The sequence below is a fragment of the Theropithecus gelada genome, chromosome 5 (assembly GCF_003255815.1).
Source record: "Theropithecus gelada isolate Dixy chromosome 5, Tgel_1.0, whole genome shotgun sequence".
Lineage (NCBI taxonomy): Eukaryota > Metazoa > Chordata > Mammalia > Primates > Cercopithecidae > Theropithecus > Theropithecus gelada.
The window spans coordinates 135,480,765-135,508,631 of record NC_037672.1 but is presented as its reverse complement, the minus strand read 5'-3'; the positions used below and the strand labels follow the sequence as shown (position 1 = coordinate 135,508,631).

Genomic DNA, 27,867 nt, shown 5'->3' with positions numbered 1-27,867 from the left:
TTTTAGGCATATATTAAATTATTTTTGAATAAGTAATTGAAAGTTTAAAGTTACAATATATTGTGTATAACATACTCAGCATTCAAATACATGTACTCCTTATTTATACTGCTGACCTGTCAGGCTGGTGGGCTTTGGAGCTTACTACAGTTGGACTTGGCTCCATCTTCAGCCATGTATTAGTGTGTAACTTTGGCTCATTGCTTGGCATTATGATGAACACGATCATTCCATATAAATATAGCTTATATCTTATGGTAGCACAGATAAAATATTCATCTATTAATTTATTTATTCCACAATCTGCCACTGAATGGTAAATGACAATAAAAAGAGATCTAAAGTGAAATCAGTCATGATTTCTGCTCCCAGGTAGCTGATAATCACTTATTACTTTAATTAAAAAGAAAAAAAAAAGCTACTTTTCTCTGTGTGTATGTGTGTGTGTGTGTGTGTGTGTGTGTGTCTGTGGACAGAGGAAAGTACTTTTGTATTCTAGAAGATTTAAAATATGCTTATATATCTCTTTGTCATAGCATACTGATTTTGCTGAGTTGGCCTTTTAAATATGTAGAATAACAAATATCATGAGGAGGGACAAGATATCTAAGTATTTAAACATTTCTCTTCTTTTACTAATACCCATAGTTCCTAAGTACTTCACATTAAAATTATACCTTTAGATTAAGTTCGTATTGCCAGAAATAATCTGTAAAACACAGATTTCAAGGAGAGAAATATTACCTATCCGTACACAGCAGGGGTCATTAAACCGAATTTGCGTGTTCACTATATATTTAATATATATTGGGTTTCTACTATATGTTAGACACTGCGCTAAACACTGGAGATAAAATTGTGGTTAAGATAGATACAATTTTGTACCCTTAGAGCTCCGAGTCAAGTGGGAGGAAATCATTATCAGCTGAGAAATCACATAGGTAAATATAAAATTGCTACTGTGATAAGCACTGTGGAAGACAGGCAAAGGACTTCAGTATGAATATACTCCAAGAGATCTGGCCCAGTCAGAGGTTGGAGAAGCTTTCCCTGGCAAAGGAAAATTGAACCAAGATCTGAAGTTTATAGCATAGTCAATGAGTTGCAGAGGCTGCAGGCAGAGAAGATTCGTATCCTTGTAGTGGGAGGAAGCTAACTGAAGAAGTAAGGAGAGCTTAGACCAGATGGAGCCTTGAATGCAATGTGAAGGAGTTTTGCATTTCCTGAACATATTTTGAAAGCACTAAAATGACATGATCAGATTTTAAATTATACATCAAAAATTGTATAAATGATGGAGAATAGGATAAACAGTTTTGTTTGGGGAAGATGGGAGGGTGTCTAGGAAAAGAAGAAAATCAAAAACCTTATGCTGCTCTCCAGTATCAGCCAGCCAAAGTTGACAACATGTAATGGTGGTTGGTTTTCTGATAATCTATGGATCAGGCATGAATGTTGGGTAACTACGAGAAGAAAGAGAAGCTAAAAAGGAAGTTTGACATAAGAAATTAGATAATTGCCGGGGGGCGCGGTGACTCATGGCTGTAATCCCAGCACTTTGGGAGGCTGAGGCAGGTGGATCACCAGGTCAGGAGTTCAAGACCAGCCTGACCAATATGGTGAGACCCCGTCTGTACTAAAAATACAAAAAATTAGCCAGGCATGGTGGCTTGTGCCTGTAATCCCAGCTACTCAGGAGGCTGAGGCAGGAGAATTGCTTGAACACGGGAGGCGGAGGTTACAGTGAGCTGAGATCGTGCCACTACACTCCAGTCTAGGCAACAGAGTGAGACTCCATTTCAGAAAAAAAAAAAAAAAAAGAAATTAGATAATTGTACAGACTTGCATGTTTATGGAAAAAATATGCATTCATATATACATACATCTAAAATGAAAAGGTCTGTGCAATTTTCTCATAAAAATATTTGAAGAATTAAAATAGAAAGATGTATTACCTATATTTCTATATACTTGAATTTATTTCATATTCTTGTCCCATTTATCTTTACTTAATTGTATAAGATTATAATAAATATATTATTTTTAAATTTATACTTTATATCTGATTGTTACTATAGGAGTAAGAATAATCACTTGACTTTGAGTTTTTGTCTGTACAGAAAAAATAAGAGTAAAACAACATCAAGTGTTTAGGCATGTATTTCCAGAGAATACTTAATACTAATTTTTTAGGTTGAGTATTGTGTTCATTCTTTTTTTTTTTTTTTTTGAGACAGAGTCTCGCGCTGTGTCACCCAGGCTGGAGTGCAGTGGCGCGATCTCGGCTCACTGCAAGCTCCGCCTCCCGGGTTCACGCCATTCTCCTGCCTCAGCCTCCGAGTAGCTGGGACTACAGGCGCCCGCCACCACGCCCGGCTAGTTTTTTTTTTGTATTTTTAGTAGAGACGGGGTTTCACCATGTTAGCCAGGATGGTCTCGATCTCCTGACCTCGTGATCCACCCGCCTCGGCCTCCCAAAGTGCTGGGATTACAGGCTTGAGCCACCGCGCCCGGCCTGTGTTCATTCTTTAGACTATGCCTTGACACATTAGATCTGTACGGCATTAACTAATTCATAATATGGCTGAAGTTTATTTACTGACTTTTTGAGAAAGAAGATGGCTTCCTGTAAGCCTAGCTCTGTCAAGATCTCATGTAATAAGCCAGATTTTGAAGGAAAAGTCAAATATGGGAGAGCAGGGGAAAAGTTGGTAGTACTTACCCTTGTTCCCAAGAATATGTGAATTTTAAAAACTAGCCACCAATGTTAATAGGAAATATTTCATTTGGAATGTCTATGACAACCTAATCAAGTATGGAATTCTGAAAACTATAGACTTTCACATTTAACATGTTGCATATGCTAAATACACTCAAGGTAGAAAAATCTAATGAAATTAAATGTAATAAAAATGCTATTTTCCCCCCTGTGGTTAATCTAAATATATACATTTTTTTTTAGCCCTGCAGCTACAGCTGTGATATCCCTGGCATTTGGACGCTACATTCTGGAACCATTTTTTATTCAATGTGAAATCCCTGAACTTGCGATCAAGCTCATTACAGCTGTGGGCTTAAGTGAGTATTATAGCTATATATGTAAAAAAGGAAGAAACAACACAAAAATGATTGAATACAAAGTGTCTTTAGACTTTTTGCATTGTGGGGTTGCCTCTCACATCATGTTCTTCTTGCTTACAGTTCCAAATTTCTGCTGGAAGGATTTGGAGTGACATCCAATATTGTATTCCATGCCAGTTTTGTATTTGGCCAATAGATATGATGGCTAATCTTTTTAAATAGTAAAAATCACCTTACTAGTAAAATATTAAGTCGATTATACATGAACAAGACTTTTAAAGAGGAAACCCCAATTATTTTAGAGATTATTTAATTGGAAATTAGCTATATATTGAATTATATCTCATGTGTATTCGTGGAGTTACCTTTATGTAGTGCGTGTGTAAGTTGTGTTTATACATTTTGTAGTGTTAGCAGCTGTCACTCCCAGTGTTATAATGTTAGCTACCTGTTGTTGGTCATGAAAAGAGTTTTCTTTCAAGATTGATTATTAATAATGTTTTCCAACTAGATTTCTTTATGGTCTCCAAATTGAGAAGTTGTTCATTTTTTATCAATGGGCACAAATATTCATTGATTTAAAAAAGAAACAAAAAGAACATGAACAAAATTACATGAGTGATATGAAGCCATATATGACTCTAATTCCCCAAAAGATGCCAGGTACTAAATCCTTAAATATGGGAAAGGATAACTTAATTCTGGGTGCCATTTGAATCACTGTCTTAATCAATATGATCACATTTAACCGAGTTTTAGCTACTTATAAAGAGAAAGCTACACTAACTGAATTGCATAATCATGGAAGAATTTTTAGTTTGTGTGGCTAAGATGTTTCAGTGGGACAATGCCTGAGATATTGCCTGTAATTTACTTATTGCCTGTAATTCATTTTTTTTAAATTAAAATTTAAAAAATAGATTTAGTGGGTACAATGCAGTTGTGTTACATGGATATATTGTGTAGTGGTGGAGTCTGGGCTTTTAGTGTAACCATCACCCAAATAGTGTACATTGTAGAAATTAGGTAATTTTCATCCCTCATCCTCCTCCTACCCTCTCATCTCTCTGAGTCTCCAATGTCTATTATTATACACTCTATGTCTATGTGTATACATTATTTAGCTCCCACTTATAAGTGAGAACATATGGTATTTGACTTTCTTTTTCTTTAATTCCACTTAAAATAGTGACTTCCAGTTCCATCCATGTTACTTGCAGCAAAGGCATTATTTTATTTAATTTATTAAGAACACAATAAAAATGGTAGCTATTTATACTTTTAGTAAAACATCATTTGAAGTTCCATGAGACTAGAGACCTATTCATTGCTGCATTTCCAGCCCCTCATTTAGCTCCTAAAATGTTGTTGGTGCTCAATAAGTATTTGTTGACTTGATTTTCTGAGAAGTCTAAGAATTTTTTTCTCCAGCAGAAAAGTCTATCGTCTGTTTACTTGTTAAACTTGGAGGATTAGACATCTTCGATATATTTCCAGGCAGTGGGAAAATGATAAAAATGCAATAGAGTGTGCTTCGTCTTATGTTCAGATCTAGCAGTCTAGTTTTTGTGGGTTGAACCATTTTAGCATAGTGGTTACAGTTTAGGCTTTGGAGGCGAACAACCTGGAATTGAAACTTGGTGTTACAATTCTTAGTGTTGTGATCTTGTGCTAAGTTTTAAACCTGTTTAAGCCCCAATTTTATTTCACAGGAAAATGCCTGTGAAAAAATAATCTATTAATATCTTGAATGGCTGAAGGAAGATGAAACTAAGCCAGATTTTTTTGTTTAGGTCAGATTCTTTTTCATTATATTTTCTTTTTTCTTTCTTTAGCTTTTATTTTGAGTTCGGGGTACATGTGCAGTTTGTGACATAGGTAAACTCATGTCATGGGGGTTTGTGGTACAGATTGTCTCGTCACCCAGGTTCTAAACCTAGCACCCAAGTTATTTTTTTCTGATTCTCTCCCTCCTTCCAAACACCCTCAAGTAGGCCCAGTGACTGTTGTTTCCCTTTGTGTTCATGATTTGTCATCATTTAGCTCCATTTTGTACATGAAAACATGCAGCATTTGGTTTTCTGTTCCTGTGTTAGTTTGCTAAGGATAATGACCTCTAGCTCCATCCATCTTCCTGCAAAAGACATGATCAAAGTCAGATTTTTAAGACCATTAACGGAGTGCCTTGTCTATAGAATGTTCTTGATAAGTCCACTGTTCCACTAAGGGATTGGACTAACAGCCATTGTTATATTCACCATTTTCTTGTTCCTCGAATGACTGAGGCAGAATCATATCACAAATATTATTTTTAAAAAAGAGAAGAGCAGGGGTGGCATTTTTGAGAACTCTGTAAATTAATAATAATAGTTATCAATTAAAAGCCATAACCAGAAGACTAAGTAGATTGCATGTAAACATTTATAAATTCACAAACTTTACTCACTTTGGAGTTAAAATTACATTAATAATAATGCTATATTTATGTTTTTATAAGTCTAGATAACTCTCTTCTTGTTTATCCCAATTTAATTAAACATTTTAAAGGGAAAATTAGTATTTCAGAGGATTAAATGAAAACTGCTCAAACTAAACATTAAAACAGTTCTAGGAAAGGATAACCATGTTGGGATTTACAAAACCTCTGTAGTAGACATTGGTGATGGAATAGTTAACAAGGAGCCTGAATAAATCTTAGATGAACCCAGACGTTTCCTTCTATTTTTGCCATGAGTTATTACATTCATTTTTAAATTTTGATGTTCCTTTTGCAAGCTTGAAATTCTGAGAAAGAAATGTATTTCCATAATCAGCAACAATTAAAAAGAAAACTGGATATCCTTATGATTCAGTGGTAGGTAATGTAAATCGATGCCCTAATTGGGAAAGTCAAACTGTCTTTAAGAAAAATTTAGCTTTAGTGGAGCAACAGGGGGTGGAGATGGAGATAGAGAAGGAGAAATTTGTCTAGGGGCAAATCTCTCACATCCTGCTTTCTTCAAAGTGAGTCTAGGTGATTTTCTACCTGTTAGGGGTGGAAGGTTACCAAGATGTAGAAAATAGAGTTTAATTGCATGAATTGCTCCCCTGTGAACCTTGGGGAAGGAAACAGTTTGTGGTCATTTGAAATCTCTAGTTAAGCATAGAAAAAGGGCAAACATGAAGGGTCTTGCTACATCATAGAAAAAAAGAATATCAAATTTTGTGAAATGTTAGCCAACCATTTGAGAGATGATAATGGGATAAGGGTGGGGGGTTAAGTAAATACTAATTCACCCCCATTTTTTTAAGTACTGTATTTCATTTCTGTCAAATTTAATGAAGATAAAAAAGCTTTTGCTTATACAAATTTTATCCATTCCAGTAAACATGTCAAGTGCATGGAAGTTTATATGGAAAATCTTATAGATTCACATTTGGCTGCTCTCTTATAGCCCAATATTGTAATTACTTTCTTTCTTTCTTTTTTTTTTTTTTTGGAGACAGAGTCCCCCTTTGTCGCCCAGGTTGGAGTGTAGTGTCATGATCTTGGCTCACTGCAAGCTCCTCCTCCCGGGTTCACGCCATTCTCCTGCCTCAGCCTCCTGAGTAGCTGGGACCACAGGCGCCCGCCACCACGCCCGGCTGATTTTTTTGCATTTTTAGTAGAGACGGAGTTTCACCATGTTAGCCAGAATGGTCTCGATCTCCGACCTCATGATCTGCCCGCCTTGGCCTCGCAAAGTGCTAGGATTCCAGGCGTGAGCCACCGCACCCGACCCGTAATTACTTTCTTTACCTTCTGTAGAAGTTCATGAATTTTCACTGCTTTTATAGATTCAATAAGCATTGAAGTGTGCTCAATATTTAAAATATTTATCTGTTCTGTTTTCCTGAAATTGAACCCTTTATAATGATACACTTGAATATCAGAATATTATGATAAAAATATTTTCCTTAAGATATGAGATCTAGTCCCAGATCCATCCCTAACACCATCAATTGTTGAATGCCAATTTCCTTGCTAATTTATTTTATCTATACAAAATAAAGATGAGTTAAGAGCCCCATTCTAATTCTCAAACTTTTGAAAGTAATTGGGAGGAACAAACAAAAATAACATTTTTGATTGTATTGTGAAAAAAGTTAGCCAGTTCTACAAATGTATTACTTTATATTCTTTTTGAAATCTATATTTTCCTGGCACCATTAAATTACATAAAAGAAAATCTAGGACTATTTCTGTGTTAACACTTCAAATATAGCATATGAAGTGGCTCTGTTTACATCTTTGAAGTCTGGCTATACCTACTTCTTTTCTACCATAAGTAAATTACCAGCACCACCAATTCTTAGGTAAATATACATAGTATTAAAATATTAAAGTACTGCAGAACAACTATCATATACTTTCGGAGGATGACAAGTAAAATGTGGAAACAAAGGGTCCTGAAATCCCAGCTAACATAAATATGAAATTTTGCAGAGAGAAAGAGCCATCGTGAGTTTAAAAGAACTAGGTACACTAATGGAATCATGTATGTCTTTTGAACTACTTCCTCATTGTTACCTGGGAACTAATTAAAAGTGTGGGCTCCAGAGTTAGATTACCTGGGCTCCAGACTCACCTTCACTGTTACTACCTATGCAAACATAAGCAAGTTAAATAATATCTTGAGTCTCAGCTGCTCATCTGAAAAATAAGGTCGATAAAATGACTATGTCATAGAGATATGAGGATTAAATAACATTATTCATGTAAAGTGTTTGTAGAATGTCTGCCATGAAATAGTAGTTCATATTTATATATTGCTTAACATTTTTATTCCCAATAGTGAGATCCTAGATATAAACTGTCACTCTGCTTTTTAAAGTGTTTGTTGCTACATATCTTCTCTAAAATTAATGCATCCAGGAGACGAATGCTAATAAAAAGATAAAAGGAATCCAGGCAGCCATTACAAAACAGCAGTGAAACAACCCGCTTTATCTCAATGTGTAACATACTTACACAGTATCCATATATTTTATCAGTTTAGCACAAAGTACTCAGAATTCAGAAGCCAAGAAGAACCTGAACCTGGGAGAAAACCCAATATATCCAGACTCTGTAATCTCACTCTTCAAAACCCAAAGATAGACTTGAATTACACAGTGCAGAGAGAACTACTTGCCAGTCCTTAAATCACAGCTTTAGTCCTTAACATTCCCCTAAACATCCTCTTCAAATATAGCTTCCTTCAAATATGTATTTCTTATCTCCAGGATTTATAGATATAGCTTCCATTGCCACATTTCAGTTCTTAGGAAACTGCATCATAAATAAGTAAATAAAAACTATATGTCCCTGTATTTTTATTCTGGTAAAATTTAAGGCGAGCACACAAAAAATGCCCAAACTGATATAATTATTTCCTCATGTGTGAAATTAGCAAATTGTTATTCAAAGGAAGTAAAACTAGGACCAGAGAACTGGCTCAGATTTCTTTCATTATTGCAGTTTGGGCAGGTAGTATTTTTTAAAACTACATATTATTTGTTTCAGAAACTCAGAAAGCTCTTGCGTTTAGTGAATCCCAAATCCCTTTTCGATATTGTTGGATAAGCAACATATATAGACATAAATTTCACTGTAAAGACACATGATGAAACAGCAGTTATAGCCACTGGAGATGCTTCACTGTGCCTCTCACTGGCTGCCTTGTTACTTGTTAAGCTGTGCCTTCAGGGTAGTACAGGTGCATCTCAGCTGGAATTTGGTGTACCAAATAATGAGTACAATGTCTGGATGCTCAGATAAAGCAGGGCTTTGAGAACTCTTTGAAAAAAATTCATCTTTTTTTTTCTTAAAAATTTTATTGAGGTATAATTGACATACAATAAACCATACATGCTTTAAATGTACAGTTTGATAAAGTATGATGTATGTATCCCCTTGTGAAACTATCACCACAATCAAGTACCCAACAATGGGATTGCTGGATCATATGACAGATTTATTTTTAGTTGTTTAAGGCACTTCCATACTGTTTTCTATAGTGGCTATAGTAATTTACATTCCCACCAGCAGTGTACTAGCATCTTAATGAGAATTTTTGTTAAGCTATCTGAGAGGAAAGCAGGATGAGATGATCAATTCATAGTATCTGTTGAATTATGTCTTCCATTTGCCTAAGAAAACTTTACAAAGTGTTTTTTAAAATCCCAAATACCCAGGGTTTTTTTTTTTTTTTTTTTTAATATTTCAATAGGCATTAGGTACTTATACTCTTTATGAAAGTAACCAAACCTCTTTCTTATTTTCAAACATATAGATGGCTAGTTGTTCCAAAAATAAGAATGTCTCACTCTCTCTCCTTCCTTCCTCCTTGCCTGACTCTTTTTCTTTTTATCTTTCTCCTTTCCTCTCCTTTCTTTTTCTCTCTTTCTCTCTATATAACAGTTCTTTTCTACTGCGGAAAGAACTTTCATAAATACAGACTGCTTTGGGTTTTAGGAGCCCTATTTGAAAGAAAACACTGCCCTTTTGTTGCTGGTGGCCACATGAGACAGTTTTTTCACTTTTACACCAACGTTGAATCTCCTTAATTAAAACAATAGTCATTATCGTATAATGACTCATCGCACAGTCATTTGCATAGAAAAGGAAAGGAACCACTGGATGATGGAGTGGGGAGCAGAGTTACACTAACATTTTCCATATATAAGTGCCTTATGTTGGGGAGACATAAATAATTTTATTTTTGTGATTCCTCTGATAAAATAATGCACTTTGTGATTGACGACAGACCTGTCTATCCCTTCATGTTTTCAACTTCCAGCACAGATGAAATATGCCCCCTTAGATGCCCCTGTAGCTTATTCAGGGGTTTGGCCTTTTTGGTTATTCTCATAATTACTCCTTTGAAATATTTCTTCATTAGTAACCCCCTATTTCACTTGGTATGGGATCTTCTGGTCCCTTATTTTTCCCATCTTGGAGTTTTTTCCAAAAACAAAATGTATTTTATTGCTTCATTTACTTTTTAAAATTTTCAGCTTTATTGAGGTACATATGACAAATAAAATTGTAATTTTAAGGTGTACAATGTAATGATTTTATTTATATATATATTGTGAAATGATTATCACAATCAAGTGAGTTAACACATCTATTATATCATTTAGTTACCCCTCTTTTTTTGTTTTGTTTTGTGGTGAGAACATTTAAGTATATTTCAAATATACAATTCAGTATTTGAAACTATAGTCACCAAAAAGGTATATATTCATTATAAAATTTATTAAACTATTCCTAAAAATAAATTTAAAAAACTGAAAATTATTTAGTATTCCTATAAACACCTGCTGTTGATGTTTTGGTAAATATGTTTCCAGATCTTTCTATTACTCCTTCCTTCCTTCCTTCTCCCTCCCTCCCTCTCTTCCTCCCTTCCTTCCTTCCTTCCTTTCCTCCTTCCTTCCTCTTTCCATCCATCTCTCTAACTTGCTGTATTGATCAGTAATATGTCATGAATATCCTTTCTTATAATAAATATTTAACTGCCTCATAATTTTAAGTGGCTACATATAAACTATTAAAATGATATACCTTAATTAGCCTTCCTTTAGGAGGTTTAGGCTATTTCCATTTTTTTGCCATTAAAGATTATGTGTTGCTAACATTTGCATTGATTGTTAAATTCTGAAGTGAGCTAGTAACTATATTAGGCAATGAAAACTGTGAGGCGGACTCATTACTATACATAAGAAAACTTCCAATTGCAATTTGAATAATAAGAATTCTGTAGGAGTTTTGTTTCTTTGAGAAATATCTTTACATTTTTAATATCTGTTTAGGGAGAATATACCTTTATAAATATAAAGGTTATAGTTAATAACTGTAAATGTCAGGAATAAAGTAATGTTTTGGGTTGTTAAAACTGAGCATAAGGTTGTGGAAAGAGTATAAAGTTGAAATCCACTGTCTAGAATAACCTCAGTCATCCCAGCAGAGTAGGGGAGAAAGGTCTTAGAGCATCACCATTCCCCTTGTGCCTTAGATTTTCTGACTGAGGACCCAGTTCATTCATTCAACAAAAATGTATTAAGCTACCCAGGCCAGGCATGGAGCTGGATACTAGCAATACAGCGATGAATAACCCTTGCTCTATCCTTGAGGTTTTCATGGTCCACAAGGTGTCGAAGGTGAATAGTTATTGCTGCTTGGGAAATTGTGGATAGCATCAGTAAGAATGAAAAATTCTGCTGGCTTGAACCTAATGTGCATCCTAGACTGGTTAGTCTTTTGCACTCATCACTTAGAATATTGTGCTCAAGCCCTAAAATATATCTTGAAAAACGATTCTTGTACAGTAGGTTGAAAGTCTCCCCTTGACATGCTAATTAGAAAGAAGAAAACCAAAAGAAAAGTGCTGCCTGAGGCTAGTCCTGAGAATGAAAAATAGGATCTGAACCAACTTCTACATGTCTTGCCCTTTCTTGAGTGTGATCCACAGTGGCAGGCATACCGTCATGGAGACAGAAAAGAGTTGCCACATCAAGCTAGAGAGTCAAATTCAGCCATCTGATTGGATGAGGGTTTGGTTAGAAGACATTTTTATAGGATTGTCAGAGTACTACAATATATGCCCACTCTTACATACAAAGAACAAGAGAAGAATTCCTATTGTCCAGAGGTTTTATCCACATTTCTCAAACTTTAATGTGTATAGAAACCAGCTGGGGAACCTGTTGAAATGTAGATTTGTATTCGTTAGGTCTGGGGAAGGGCCTGGGATTCTGCATTCCTAAAACAGCAATGTCAACACTGCTGCCTCATAGATTGCCCTTTGAGTAACAAGGACCTAAAATGTCTTTGTGCCGTTGAGGATTCACCTTTTGTAACTTCATCTATTTGTTTGCAGCTGTAGTGATGGTCCTAAATAGCATGAGTGTCAGCTGGAGCGCCCGGATCCAGATTTTCTTAACCTTTTGCAAGCTCACAGCAATTCTGATAATTATAGTCCCTGGAGTTATGCAGCTAATTAAAGGTATGGACTGAAGTAAATGCTTTTTAAAATACTTATCTGCTTTTGGTCTTTTTTAACACTAACTTTTGCTTGTACTAGCAGAATCCTTAATTAGTCTCTGCTTGTGGAACTTAAAGTCTATATTGTCATCTAATTGATTTGAACGGCTGCTACATTGTGAGTGAGTTGGTTTTTACAGTTGAATGGCAGAAAGAGGATTAAGACTGGGCCAAGCAACAAAATAAGGCATCAGTGAATTTTCTAGGTGTAATGGTTTGAAGTGAAAACTCAAAGTGGAAAAAAAAACCTGCCATTTAGTTTTAATTACAGATAAATATGTCTTTTTTTTTTTTTACTTTAAAATTGTCTGATAATAGTAATAAAAATCAAAGAGAAAAAGGTATCTGGAAAATAATAAAAGATGATCAATAATTCTTTGACTTTCTGGTTATTATTCCTTTTAAATTGAGAATGGTATCCTCAAAAGAGGAGTCAATATCGGAACAGCATTCCTAAACACCAAAATTATATCACACTAAAATAGTTGTAAAAACTTAATTTTTATTGTTACATTATTTTTAATATAAAATTTGCATTTCTGTGATTACTTGCTTTATAGAGTTTAACATTTAATTTAAAAAAAGAAGTTGAGAGGTGATATTTAGAGTTTTAGTTGTTTTAGGAAAGAAGGCACGTGCAGTTGCTTGAATTCAGTGGAAATTGTTGGAGGACAGAGATTCACATGTGTTATTTAATTAGCAACAGGAATATAGCAGGAAATAAGAAAGTGAGAAGAGATTGTAAAGGAATGACATAACTTGGGCATGTTAAGTATTTAATGTTTACATTGATATTGTCTGTTCCAAGAAAGGGAATTCATAGAGAAATTTAATGATGTTGCAGAAGAATTGCACCAGGCAAAAGGAAATGCCAACTTTTGGTAAAATCATCACTGTTGGTAGAAGCATTAAACAATGACAAACACTGAAAGATCAGCTACTCTGCAGCTGGGAAAGGGAGCTGTTGTTGCCCATTTAATAAGCCTAACGGGAGATTTTAGAGCTCTGCTGGCGGAAATGCTTTTATGAAATCCGGCAACCGCAGCCAATGCAGAATAAACACAATGTAGATTTTGACCATTAGAGCTTGCTCTGAAGAGAAGACAGGAGCTTGCTCTTCTAATACACCTTGGCCTCCACAGAGCTAGCCTGCTCACTTCTATCTTATTCATTAGGAATGTAGGCACAATAATCTGTTTTGTTAGCGCTTTATTTTTCTGAGCTAACTCTTCAGTCTTCTGTAAGGAGTTTCTTCAGTATTTGAAAAGTGCAGAATCTCTGGGTCATTGGCTGTTCTTTAATACTAGTTTAGATTCCAAAAGATTATATGCTATCCCTTGAAACTAAGATATATTTTCTTTCTTTTTCTTTTTGGTGTAATGTAAGACACTATAGGTAGCATTATAGACTATATTCCTTTTTTACTGGGTATTTATATATGTATATGAGGAAGAGTTTGGTTGCTCAAATGTTACTGTATTACAAACTCCTTGAGAGCAGAGGTCATGATATATCTTGAGGTTTTTTTGGTGGCTACCATACAGAGATATTTTAATCAATAATTATGATATCAGTGCTTAATGTGACAGGCTTATTCAGAGATCTCACTCAACAGAGAAATTCCCTGAGAATATTACCACATTTAATGTAAATGTTAACATTTAGAGACCATTGTTAGCAGGTATATTTGCTCGATTACTATAAAATTGTGATTTTCTTTATCTCTCACATGATCGCACATTTTTCACATTAATCTGAAACTCTAGTAAGAGACTTTGTTAATACAGATTGTGCTTTTATTTCTATTCTAATCATATCCTGAAAGTAGTTGTACGTAATGTATTCACTTATGAGGGTTTGTTGAACTGTCCTTTGAATATTGACTTTAATCTTCATGAGACCTCTGTTATATAGCCAAAATATTCCTGAATTCTAGAATCAAAATACCTCTCTTTTGTAATATTCTCAAAATGGCACTTTTGAAGATCTGTGCTTGTGACCCAGTCTTTATAGAATTTGGCTTTTCTTATTGATTATTTGGTGCTGTACTCTTAGAAATATTGTGCCTTTATGCCAAAGAGACCACAGATTATGATAAAAGAATATTCAACAGATGCTTTTCTCTTAATTACACTACTTATATTTTTCTTCTGGAAGGACACAACGATGTCTTAGTAAAATGGGCATTTCTGAATTTATCGTATCATTTAAAAAGGGAGCTATGTTTGGGAATCATTTACTTTGACGGAAAAAATGTTTAGTATGTAACTCAACATTCTCCACTTTTGGTCTTCATACTCACACATATTATATTTATATATATGTTGTGGCTGGGCAATGAATGCAGGAAAAACTGAGATTTGACTTGGAAGAGAGAGTGCCTCATACACATCATCCATCTCCTGTCCCCCTTATGTTTATTTACATGAAGTTTTATTTTAAAACAAAGTCTCACTTCCTATTTGGATAATCTCATTTGATATTTTCTTTGGGTAGTAGAAACATTTTTTCCGCTTAAGCTTGAATATTGACTGACTAAAGTGAATCTGAATTTCTGACTTTTAAAACTATTCAAAAGATATAAAAGAAAAAGTTCCATTGTGATTCACAAAATAGAGAAAAAAGTGATGAATAAAAGTGTTCAATTCACATGTTGCTGCAAAATTTATTGAAACCTATTTATTTTAGAATTCTTTATAATATTTTTTCAATATTTCTAGGAAAAAACCTTGTCATTCTCTAGGACAGGGTCATAGGGTGAGTGCACTTTCTCTGTAAAGGAAAAGATAGTAAATATTTTCAATTTTTCAAGCTGTATGGTCTCAACTCTGCTATTATAGGCTGAAATCAGCCATAGGCAATACTTCATGAATGGGCAGTACTTCATGAATATGCATTTTTAACTTATAGATAAAGAAAGCTTTATCTACAAGAAAGGCTTGTGGCTGGACGCGGTGACTCACGCCTGTAAACCTAGCACTTTGGGAGGCTGAGGCGGGCAGATCCGTAGGTCAGGAGTTCTAGACAAGCCTGACCAACATGGTGAAACCCCATCTCTACTAAAAATACAAAAATTAGTTGGGCATGGTGGCGCACGCCCATAATCCTAGCTACTCAGGAGGCTGAGGCTGGAGAATCGTTTGAACCCGAGAGGTGGAGGTTGCAGTGAGCCGAGATCATGCCACTGCATTCCAGCCTGGGCCACAGAGTGAGACTCCATCTCAAAAAAAAAAAAAAAAAAAAAAGGCGGGGGGAAGGGGGGAAGGATGGCATTGGGAGTTATACCTGATGTAAATGACGAGTTGATGGGTGCTGACGAGTTGATGGGTGCAGCACACCAACATGGCACATGTATACATATGTAACAAACCTGCACATTGTGAACATGTACCCTAGAACTTAAAGTATAATAAAAAAAAGAAAAAGAAAAAAAGAAAAAAAAAAGGCTTGCAGTTTGGGTTGGCAGACATGGTCCAGGGTTTTCCAGCTTCTGTTCTAGATGGTAGGCCTCTAATGGACAACGTGGGATAAACAGAAAGCAGAAAGGTAAATTGTGTAGGAAAGGAGTCCTGGGATTTATTTCCATCTCCTTATTAAGGGTAGAACCTTGGATACTTCTGCACATTTTTTTGCCAAGCAAAACATTATCTTCATTTTTAAGAATTCTATTGTATTCATAAAGATTATAATTTACAGAAAACCCTTTAGTCTTCTTTTATGGTCACAACAGAGGCATCCTCAAACAGAGGATTGTTTTTCAATGATATTTTCATCTTTGTTATACATTTATTAAAAGAGAAATGTGAAATAGTGTTAATGATCAATATACTTTTGGAACCCCTTCTGTAGAATGGGTACAGTATTGATAAAGATGGTAATCAACAGAGAGTAAGAAATCTAGACTTAAAACAGTATGGTTCTCCACACCCCCATGTTTCTGGTTAAGAATGAATAAGAACCAATTCTTTGAAAAATCCTAAAATCAGTCTATTCTAATTACAGGTCAAACACAGAACTTTAAAGACGCCTTTTCAGGAAGAGATTCAAGTATTACGCGGTTGCCACTGGCTTTTTATTATGGAATGTACGCATATGCTGGCTGGTAAGTCGATAGCTCCAGGTCTGGTGGTTTATGTAGTTCATTAATCCCATTATGCACTCATATTAAGTGCCAACCAAGGTGCCAGGCAAATGTGAATAGGCATAATCCACATAATAGTAATAAGGTATTGTCCCCTCCACCAGGCCAATTACTTTGCGCATGACAACTACAAACATAACAGGTTTCCAGTCAAGGCTGCTAGATTTAGCCTGATGTCATAAAAAACAAACAAATGCTGGGTCTTAAGATCCAATAAAAATTACTTACAAGTATGTACCAGTAAGGACATAATAGTGCCGTAAGGTACTAGAGAATAATACTTCGCTTGTCAAAAGGCCTTTCAGCTAAAGCTCCAAGGGTATTTCCAAATAGTGATTAATTGATTTTTTTTTTCCAGCTTCTCATGAGAGAAGTAACTCAGATGTAGAAATAAGTATGACATTCCCAGAAGGTAATGGTCATCTAAAGGCAGAGAAAGAGAAACCAAGATAATGCAGTCAACTCTGCTAGACAGTCTACATTTAAAAGGACCTTACATGTCCCTTAAAATTTCCCCAACATCTGAAAATTTAAAAAATAAAGATGATTAAAATCATGATGCCACAGATATATTTCCTTTGATGTATGTCCACCTGTGATACCTACTTTTCTAGTTAAGGCATTAAAACTTTGTACTTGTACCTTGTTTGTTCAGATACTTGAAAACCAGTAATCATGGATAAGAGTGGGACTTTTTCTTCAGTAAATTTTATTGACCTTGTAAGATTTAGTTTAGATGATGGTTGCAAGAAAACCTACACGGTATTATTTAATTATCAAAATAATTATAGTAAGATTAAATTTCATTGTTCTGGGGTAAATCATGGCAATATTTATTTTTAAATTGTCTATAAATCTCATTGTTATACAGCTTTAGCTGTGAGAATGATGTAATATTAGGAAACTACACTAGCTCAAAAATTATATGAATGCATTTCCAACACAAATATAATTTCTTTTGTTTCTTTAGTTTTTAAGATCTTACCTTCTAGCCAATGCGCGGAACATAGATATATTTCAACATGAATGGAGTGTTTACCCTATTAATCTCATTGAATTATGAAAATATAGTATTAGAGGATAATTAGGGAGTATGGGAACTTAAAATCTTAACATGGCCTGTGAGGCAAAATACTTTTGAAGATTGTTAGAAGATTATAGCTCTAAGGAGATCAGTGTAAAATATTTGTATATTCCCAGAATATTTTTATACCCATTATATGTAAGCATTAGTTTAGAATCACTCAATATTTTTGAAGTCTTTTTGCTTTTGTGCCAAGCACAATGTGGTGCTAGACATCAAAAGAACTGAGCGTGATCACAGGGTTAAAGCAGAATCAACTGTTCTATGGCTATTCAGCCTGGATCAGAGCTCTGTGCCCTGGGGCTGAAGCCAAGCTATTGGGAGGGTCACTGGGAGACACCAGAGCAAAGCAGGGAGGTAGAGAAAGCTTTCAGCTACAGCCAAGTGTTGGGAGCTGGGCAAGATGCAATCACGAGTGTGGAATGTGAAGATAGTCACAAGGGAGATTTGATTAATTCTGTTGAATGAAATTTCTTTTGCCTGCGAGTACCATAGATCTGTTCCCATGCAATCTTAAAATATTCTTTTGCCCTCCTTACTTTTCTAATAGCCAGAACTAAAAATTCAGGTCACTTGCTTTATGTAGAGCAAAATTTCTCCGCTTATGTAGGCTTTTGAGGGCCGATGAATTTCTCCATGGATGAAGACCCTTTTCATTTTGAATTATCGTATTAATATTTAACTTTATTGATGCTGACCCCAAAATGTTACTCTGATTACAAGGTAAAAGGGGTTTACATGAACCTTTTTTAATACTTTTACCCATATAATCCTCATGTCTACTCCCTATATGAAAGACCAAGAAACCATTGATTTCTTTATTTCCTTGAGGGTTCAATCACAGTATTGGAAAATAAGTCCAGGATTTAAAATGGAATGTTATCTGATACAAGTGGCTTATGTAGGGGACAGATAAGTAACTGTGTTTCTATAACAGGTTGTTGTGCTACCTGAATGCTGCTTTGTGAAGACGCAGAAGTAATCTGGCTGTTAATCTATGGTCATCAGTCTTAGAAAAAGGAAGCTGTGTTTAGAAAAAATATAGTCTGTTGGTGTGGAGTTCTAGAGGAAAAGTTATTATCTGGATGTAAATGAAACAAAATGGAGCCTAAAATAATTCCAAAGAGAGGGGCATTTATTCACTTGCCAGATGTGATCCCTGCCTTTCTGACCTTTCTCCATAAAATTACAAGACTGGGTTGTAGAATTATCAGTGGGGAACTATAAATGATTCTCCACTCCCTATGCTGCTGCTGTGACAATATTTGACGCCCCCCTAAAAAAGGTGAGGGCATTGAAAATGAATAAGTCAGAAGCAAAACAGCTATTGTCATTAGAGCTTACCGCCCAGCCTGTTAGCCTGTAAGTAAAAGCAGCAAAAGCATTGTTGTCCTGGAGACCTTGCTCTGCTAGCACGGAAAAAGATACCACCAAGCCCAGGGTGGGGATATGAATAGAGGAGGCTTTTGTCTCTGAGGAATGCAGAAGCTTTCTAGGATGATAAAGCTACTTCACAGAAACTTGAGTAGGGGAAAAGAAATCATTAACTCAGGTCACACAGTTGGGTCAGAACAATGTTAATAACATTGCCAAGGTCTGCATTCAGAGAAATACATCTGCCAGTCCCCGATGTGGCCCTGGGGAACTCAGTCCCATATCCTGATCCAAAGCTAAACATTGCTTGGTAGGGTTTTCTTTTTTTTCAATTGTGTGATAGAAAATCGTTTTCAGTGTCTTTTTCTCTTCCTTTTAAATCCTATCCTCAATGGATTTAGTCTTTCTAAAGCACTTACTAGGATTATTTTGTACTATTGTGTCAAATCTAATCTAAAGAAGCAGCTTCTTTTAAAAATAATTCACATAGTTGGGTATTGGAATGCTTTGCTAGCATTGCAGTATCTTTTATGCACAATCATGGAAAAGATGGAACAGATCTTATGAGCATTCTCTAGAGGCCTTGAAGTGTTGTAAACCAAAGAGAATATCATGGACTCATTCCTGGAGACTAGAACGTAAAGGTGGATTTCCCACAGGATGTGTGAATGTTTGGACTAAAACAAGAAGCTTTCTCTTTCCTGCCCACCACCCTGCTCCAAGTCCTTTCCTTTTCTCCACTCCCTGGAGGTATGGCAAACATTTGAAATTTTGTTCTATTTTTCATAAATATTTTCTTTCTTGCTTTAACATTGTTGGAAAAGACTACTTTCTAAAACAACTATTAGGAAGGAACTGGCTATTTTTGACATGAGAAGCCTAGAAATATTTCTTGGTGTTGTGATTTTTCATTGGTGGTGGTGTTTGTTTTTTGTTGTGCTTATGTTTTTTTTTCTTTTCTCTTCCGCTACTTCCCATTGCCTCAGGCTTATAGCAAACACATCAAACCCCTCTTAGAGTGCATATTCCAGATCTAAGTGCTGATTGTCACTTGCTTTCATGGTGTAACTATAATCTCTATTTATAGAAACTTATTTTCTAGTCATTAAAAAAATCTTTGGCTGCTGACTTTTGAGATCACCGTTATTGTTACAGTTCTGTCAGCTCCTCAATTGTTTCTACTTAAAACAGTCCTTAAAATTGTAGACACTTTAACCTTGAACATCAACTGACTACTTGTGAATTTAGATGGTTTTATAAAGATGGAGCAAGACAGGTGTCATGCGCCTCTGTGTGAAGAGACCACCAAACAGGCTTTGTGTGAGCAATAAAGCTTTCAATCACCTGGGTACAGGCGGGCTGAGTCCGAAAAGAGAGTCAGCGAAGGGAGATGGGGTGGGGCCGTTTTATAGGATTTGGGTAGGTAAAGGAAAATTACAGTCAAAGGGGGATTGTTCTCTGGAGGGCAGGAGCGGGGGTCACAAGGTGCTCAGTGTGGGAGCTTTTTGAGCCAGGATGAGCCAGGAAAAGGACTTTCACAAGGTAATGTCATCACTTAAGGCAAGGACCGGCCATTTTCACTTCTTTTGTGGTGGAATGTCATCAGTTAAGGCAGGGCAGGGCATTTTCACTTCTTTTGTGATTCTTCAGTTACTTCAAGCCATCTGGGCGTATATGTGCAAGACACAGGGGATACGATGGCTTGGCTTGGGCTCAGAGGCCTGACTACAGGTTTCTTCATCTTTGTTTTAGCTGGAGAGATACTTAAAGTATGTTAAGAGCTGATGGACTAATATTCCAGCCACTTGATTTTAGATTTTAGAGAATTTGTACCTATGAATCTGTGCTCCTGCATACCTATGTAAAAGGTTACTTTTAATAGTAATAAGATAACAGAAGATTATATTGAGTATGTGATTTTTTTATTTTGCAAAAATTTTCTAAGTATATACAACGAAAAGGTAGAAAAGTCTTTGCCTTCATATGTTTGGCTCTTTCTATAGTAATCCCTCTGTCACACTCGTACTGCAGAATACTAAGCAGGTGCTCATTTTCCTGTGCCTAACCCCTCTGCCACACTTTTGTGCTCGTGTGCTATTCTCAGTCTGGAATGGCCTCACACCACCTAACCAGGGTAAGATAAAGCAATTCTTAAAGGTTCAAGTTGGGTGATGCCTCCTCTAGAAAACCTCCTTTGACCTACCAGGTTGGGCTAGACCTGCCCTCTGGCTCCCACATGCTTGCTCCAGTATTGGATCTGCACTGTATCACACTATTCTGTGGGAGATTCTATGAACTATGAGCTCCTTGAGACTATGGCCTTACCACTTGCCTATTTCTGACACGTGATAAAAACTCCATAAATATGGCTAAATAGAGAAATGTTTTATGGGAGTATTTAGTTGTTAGATATTTTCATCTTACTATAAGTATTGTTATAGTTTTCATAATTCTGGGTTCAATGTTAAATATTTAAAATTTGAGACTTTGGAAAATGGTAAAATATATTAATAGTTTATAATTTATTTACCTATTTTTAGGTTTTACCTCAACTTTGTTACTGAAGAAGTGGAAAACCCTGAAAAGTAAGTAGCCAGATGTACCCTGAAATTTTTATGAAGAATAAAATTTAAGATTACATAGTTTGAAAAGCAGACTTGAAGAAGGAATTCAGTGTGGGCTAGTGAATCTTATCATCATCATCATCACTATAATTCTTAGATAAGATTTATTTGACTTTATCATAAATTATATACATAATTATATATTATAATTATATACAAATAGCTTAATTATATAGTCTACTTTCAATACTAAGTTGTCTTTTAACCTGAACATAGGAAAGAATAAAGTTATATTTTAAGTAGCCTATCCCATATAAACACATACATGTAACTTAATATGGACTCTCAATTACCCACAGGATAGCTTGAACTCAAAAAGTTAATTATTTCTAACAATTCATGTAATCTTTTTTCATAACTATAGAATTAAAGTGAGTTATGTAATTACTGGATGATTACTTAACAAAAACCTAGAAATACCTGCAGAATGTTATAGGAACTTACAAATTTGGGGAGCTGGATAAGTTTTACTCTTTCTTTCCAGGTAACAACTTGATAAGTGGATGATTTGATGGTGATTTATGTAATATTTTCAAAATGAACTAACTTAGAGAAAAATGAATTATTCTTATAATATGTTCATAAACATTGGATGTTCTACAGGGAAAAATAATTCATGGGCAAAAGAGGGAAAATTTAGGAACTATAGTATAGGATAAAATGTAGACTAAATTATAAAGTTATTTAATTAATTTTACTTTATTGAACATCTGCTATGTTCCAGTCACTGTGCTGGGAACAGCTTTCATGATGCATAAGACTTGTCTTGAAGTATTTTGTTGACTAGTCAATGAGTCAAATGTGCAAACAAATAAATGTAACAGTGTGATTGGTACCAAAATAGATTATTTATCTAATTTGGAATAAAGGAAAGAAGGAAATACTTAAGTGTATCTAGAGAGATGTTGTTTATAATAGTGTCTCAAATGATGAGTAGGTGTTCCTTATATAAATATAAGTGAGAGAGAAGAGGGGTATGGGGCGGGCAGTGGGGAGAGAGAGAAAGAGAGAGACAGAGAGGAGAAACACACACAAACACAAACACACACTGATTTCTAGGAAAAAGAACAAGTCCAAAGGTGCATCAGTATGAAATAGCCTGGACATCAAAGAATATGCCTAAGGATTGACAATTCACACTAAGATAGACTAAGAAATTCTGGAACCTGGAGTCTTGGGAAATGGTAAACTGATTAGATCTGGCCAAGTACCAGGAATGTCAGAGTTTAGAACACACAAGCCAGCAATTGGTATCTGATTCAACTGCTATGCAAATCAATATGTAATTTAAACATGTGAAAGTCTATTTTATTAAGAAATATGACCAATTTATGCCAGTATTGTCATATTTATAACTGGAATTGTAGGTCGAGAACACATATTTCCCAAGAGCTAGTTCTTTCTAAGCATTACTTGGAAATGGCAAACTACCTTATGACTGTAAACCCATTGATTACAGAGATAAATAGGTTGGCCTGTCTTTTTAGTTTTTGAGAATAGCTTGTATATAAGCAGCAGCATAGAGAAAAGACAGTTCTTACTGGATATAATATAAAATATTTATTGAATTTCTTTTATGGGAATAAATTATTATGGTTTGTAACAATGTTAAGTCTAAAGACATTTTAAAGACATCAATTACTAGAATTTAACATAAGAATATTTTTTATAAGCAAATGGCAAATTGTAGGGTTGCAGACAAGACCTATAACATAATATTTATTGTATGATACCTCAGTGGTGTAGATATAATTCATATTATCTTTAATATTATTTAACAGTTTAAGCATGATTTTTGTTTGACACATGTACAGTAATACTATTGTGAATATTAAGCATATCTTTAAGCTACTTACGCCATTATTACCTCAACCCAAATTTCTGGTGTATTCCAGTAGACTAGTGTTCCAATTAAGGATTGTCTCCTTCTCTTCTTTAAATGAAGGGCTTTAGTTGCACACCACTGATAAGGTCCATGATTTAGTGCACACAGATACTAAGGAACAGTGATGGTGATGTATTGATTCAGTGTTTTTTTTTTTTTTTTCTGTTGCAAAGAAATTCTCTTATCTCAAAAATGGAAATAATAATAGCACATATTTCACTGGGTTGTATTGATGATTAATATGCATAAAGTGCTTAGATTAGTAACTGTCATTTTAAAATTTCTATATAATTGGTTGTCATTACAACCGTTATTGTTATATACTTTATTAGAACAAGGTAACTTATTATAGTGTTTTCTAGAATAGTGTTTTCTAGAATTCAATATTCCAAGCAATTATTTTTCTTCAGAGCTTTTGAAAGAAATGTGAAAAATTACACCATTTTGAAGCTTGCTCTAAACTTTTAGTGCCAAACCTCATATGCATTTTTTATCTCTATTATGCATTCTTGATCCATAAAATATCTTTATGGGATATCTATGCTATCTTGATGCATGCATACGATGTGTAATGATCACATCAGGATAATTGGAATACTCATCACCTCAAACATGTATCTTGTTTTGTATTGAGAATATTCCAAATTTTCTCTTTTAGCTAATTTAAAATATACTATGTTTTTGATAACTATGGTCACTTTACTGTGCCACTGAACATTAGAACGTATTTTATCTAACTGTATTTTTGTTTTCGATAACCAACTTCATTACTTTCTCCTTATACTTTCTAACATAGGTAACCATCATTTTACTCTCTACCTTCATAGGGTCAATTTTCTTTAGTTCACACATGAGTGAAAACATACAATATTTGTCTTTCTGTGCATGGCTTACTTTGTTTAATATAATGTCCTCCAGGTTAATAAATGTGGCTTCAAATAACTGATGATTTCATTCTTTTATTGGATGAATAGTATTCTAGCGTGTATATATATGTGTGTATATATGGTATATATAATATATATAAATGTGGTGTATGTACATACCATATATTACATATAAATGTGGTATATATATACCATATATACACCATATATATAAATGTGGTATATATACAATATATAGTATATGTATAGCATACATAGTATTATATATGGTATATATAGTATATATAGTATATGTATGGTATATATAGTATTATATACGGTATATATAGTATATATAGTATATGTATAGTATATATAGTATTATATATGGCATATATAGAGTGTATATACCACATTTTTTATATATATACTATTATATATGTATATATACCACATTTATATATGGTGTATATACTATTATATTATTATGTATACTATTATATATACTATATATAAATGTGGTATATATACATATATACTATATATACACACATATATAAATGTGGTATTTATATATAGTATATATATTTATGTATTTATATTATGTATTTATATTGCAGCACTATTTTGAATAGTGCTGCAATAAACATGAGAGTGCAGATATCTCTTCAGTATACTGATTTCCCTTCTGGATATATACCCAGCAGTGGGATTGCTGGATCATATGGAAGTTCTATTTTTAGTGGTTTGAGAGCCTCCATATTGTTCTCCATATTGTCTGTACTAATTTACATTCCCACCAACAGTGAATTTTAGATTCAGGGAGTACATGTGAAGCCCCTGAATTTAAAATAAAAGTCTTTTTTTTATTTGTTACATGGATATATTGCATGATGCTGAGGTTTGGGGTATGAATTATCCTGTTACTATTGGGTAGGGGGCATAGTACCCAGTAGGTAGTTTTTCAGCTTTTGCCCCCGTCTTGCCCTCCCTACTCTAGTAGTCCCCAGTATTTATTGTTCCTGTCTATGTGTTCATGAGTGCCCAATTTTTAGCTCCCAATTATGAGTGAGAACATGCAGTATTTGGTTTTCTGTTTCTCTGTTAATTTGCGTGGGATAATGGCCACCAGCTGCATCCATGTTGCTGTAAAGGACATGATATCATTCTTTTTTATGGCTGCATAGTACATGTATATGTACCACATTTTCTTTATCCAACCCACTTTTGATGGGCACTTAAGTTGATTCCATGTCTTTGCTATTGTAAATAGTACTGCAATAAACGTATGAGCGCATGCGTCTTTTCCATAGAATTACTTATTTTCCTTTGGATATATACCCAGTAATGGAATCGCTGGGTCAAATAGTAGTTCTGTTATAAGTTCTTTGGAAAATCACCCAACTTCTTTCCACAGAGGCTGAACTAATTTACATTCCCACCAACAGTGTATAAGCATTCCCTTTTCTCCACAGCCTTGCCAGCATCTGTTATTTTTTGACTTTCTAATAATAGCCCTTCTGACTGATGTGAGATGCTATCTCATTGTGGTTTTGATTTGCATTTTTCTGATGATTAGTGATGTTGAACATTTTTTCATATGTTTGTTGGCCACTTGTATGCCTTCCTTTGAGAAGTGTCTCTTCATGTCCTTCATCCACTTTTTAATAGGATTACTTGGTTTTTGCTTGTTGAATTGTTTAAGTTCTTTATAGATTTTAGATATTAAACTTTTGTCAGATGCATAGTTTGTGAGTAATTTATTTAATTCTGTAGGTTGTCTGTTTACTCTGTTGATAGTTTCTTTTCCTGTGCAGAAGCTTTTTAGTTTAATTAGGTCCCATTTGTCAATTTTTGTTTTTGTTGCAATTGCTTCTGAGAACTTAGTCATAAATTCTTTCCCAAGGCCAATGTCCACAGTCGTACTTCCTAGGTTTTCTTCTTGGGTTTTTAGAGTTTGAGGTCTTACATTGAAATATTTAATTCATCTCGAGTTAAGTTTTGTATATGATAAAAGATAGGGGTCCAGTTTCATCCTTCTGCATAAGGCTGGCTGGTTATCCAAGCATACCATTTATTGAATAGGGAGTCCTTTCACTGTTGCTTATTGTTGTTGACTTTGTTGAAGATCAGATGGTTGTAGGTGTGTGACTTTATTTCTGGGTTCTTTAACCTGTTCCATTAGTCTATCTGTCCTTTTTTGTACCTGTATCATTCTGTTTGGGTTACTGTAACCCTATAGTATGGTCTGAAGTCAAGTCATGTGATGCCTCTGACTTTGTTCTTTTTGTTTGGGGTTGCTTTGCCTATTTAGGCTCTTTTTTGGTTTCATATGACTTTTAGAATAGTTTTATCTAACTATGTGAACAATGATGTTGGTAGTTTGATAGGAATAGCATTGAACTTGTGTATTGCTTTGGGCAGTACTGCCATTTTAATGAGATTGAGTCTTTTAATCCACGAGCATGAAATATTTTTTCATTTGTTTGTATCATCTACATTTTCTTTCAACAATGTTTTGTAGTTCTCCTTGCAGAGATCTTTCACCTCCTTGGTTAGATGTAGTTCTAGGTATTTTTTGTTGTTGCTTGTGTGGCTGTTGTAAATGGGATTGCATTCTTGATTTGGCCCTCAGCTTGAATATTATCAGCGTATAGATATGCTATTGATTTTCATGCATTGATTTTTGTATCTTGAAACTTTACTGAAGTTGTTTTAAACACAGAGAATGCTTCCAGAAATATTTATAGGTGAATATCAAGTGCAGATGGTAAAATTATGTGGACCTAGCCCAGCTGTGTAATTTGCATCATTTTTTAGGTAGATACAGCTCCAAAATACCTTTAGTTACAAGGGAGAATAATTATGATTCCATCTCCTTTGTGATGTGCCAAGATAATTGTGTTTCCTAATCAGTCATGGATGCATGTGTCCAGGTGTGCTGCAACATGCAACTTTCTGGCAGCTGGTGAAATGAATCATCCACTGAAGATACAACACTTTTACGGTCTTCCTCCACCTAGACAATAAAATCTTCCTAAATCTGTGACCTAATAGAAAGATGATAATTAATTTAGATTAGTGAAAATACCAATGTGTATTAAAATATATCGAATGCAGAGTAAGTTTCCATGATCTCAATTGACTACACTTTAGGTGTAATTTCCTTTTGAGAAATCTTTCAAATTATCTACCATTACTCTATGAAATAGCTTCTGAGCTGCTATCATAAGTAGGTGGTATAGGACAGTTCCTTAAGTGTTGTATCTAATGAGAGACAAAGGTGGGCGAAATTCCTGTTTGTGTGATTACATTTATAATGTTAAGAAATTTTCCCATGATCTTTTTACAATGTTTTCTTCTCCAAGAATAGCTTTGAATTTATGGAAGTAGCAATCTTTCAAACACAACAATTGCTATTGAACTTTTATAATAACATAAGAATATTGCCTTTACCAATTATCTATAACATGACGGCTGATTCCACAAATTAATATATTAGAGTAAGGATTGTATTTTGAGGGACATGAATGTCCAAAGTTTGGACCATGAAGATGATAGAATCCCAAGGAATAACTGAATTTTAAAAGGCTTCTCTCCTGCCCAAAATGGCATATATAGTAATAATAATTGCTACTGTGTACATTTGTTTTAAAAAACCACAGTGCTTGTGCAAGTGTAATGAATTTTGCCTTATGACGTGACTTTTGTGGTGACTATGCAATCTGTCATTGTTCAAAAAGTTACACAGTGCAAAGAACAT

At 34.7% G+C, this 27,867-nt stretch overlaps 1 protein-coding gene across 1 annotated transcript in view; it reads left to right on the top strand.

Moving 5' to 3' along the window:
• Positions 1–27,867, top strand: part of SLC7A11 (solute carrier family 7 member 11) — a 74,188-nt gene that overhangs the window by 7,116 nt on the left and 39,205 nt on the right. The window contains exons 3-6 of the mRNA XM_025385666.1: positions 2,963–3,078; positions 11,967–12,092; positions 16,133–16,232; positions 21,270–21,314. Coding sequence (XP_025241451.1) covers positions 2,963–3,078; positions 11,967–12,092; positions 16,133–16,232; positions 21,270–21,314 — 387 coding nt within the window. The remainder of the gene's footprint in view (positions 1–2,962; positions 3,079–11,966; positions 12,093–16,132; positions 16,233–21,269; positions 21,315–27,867) is intronic.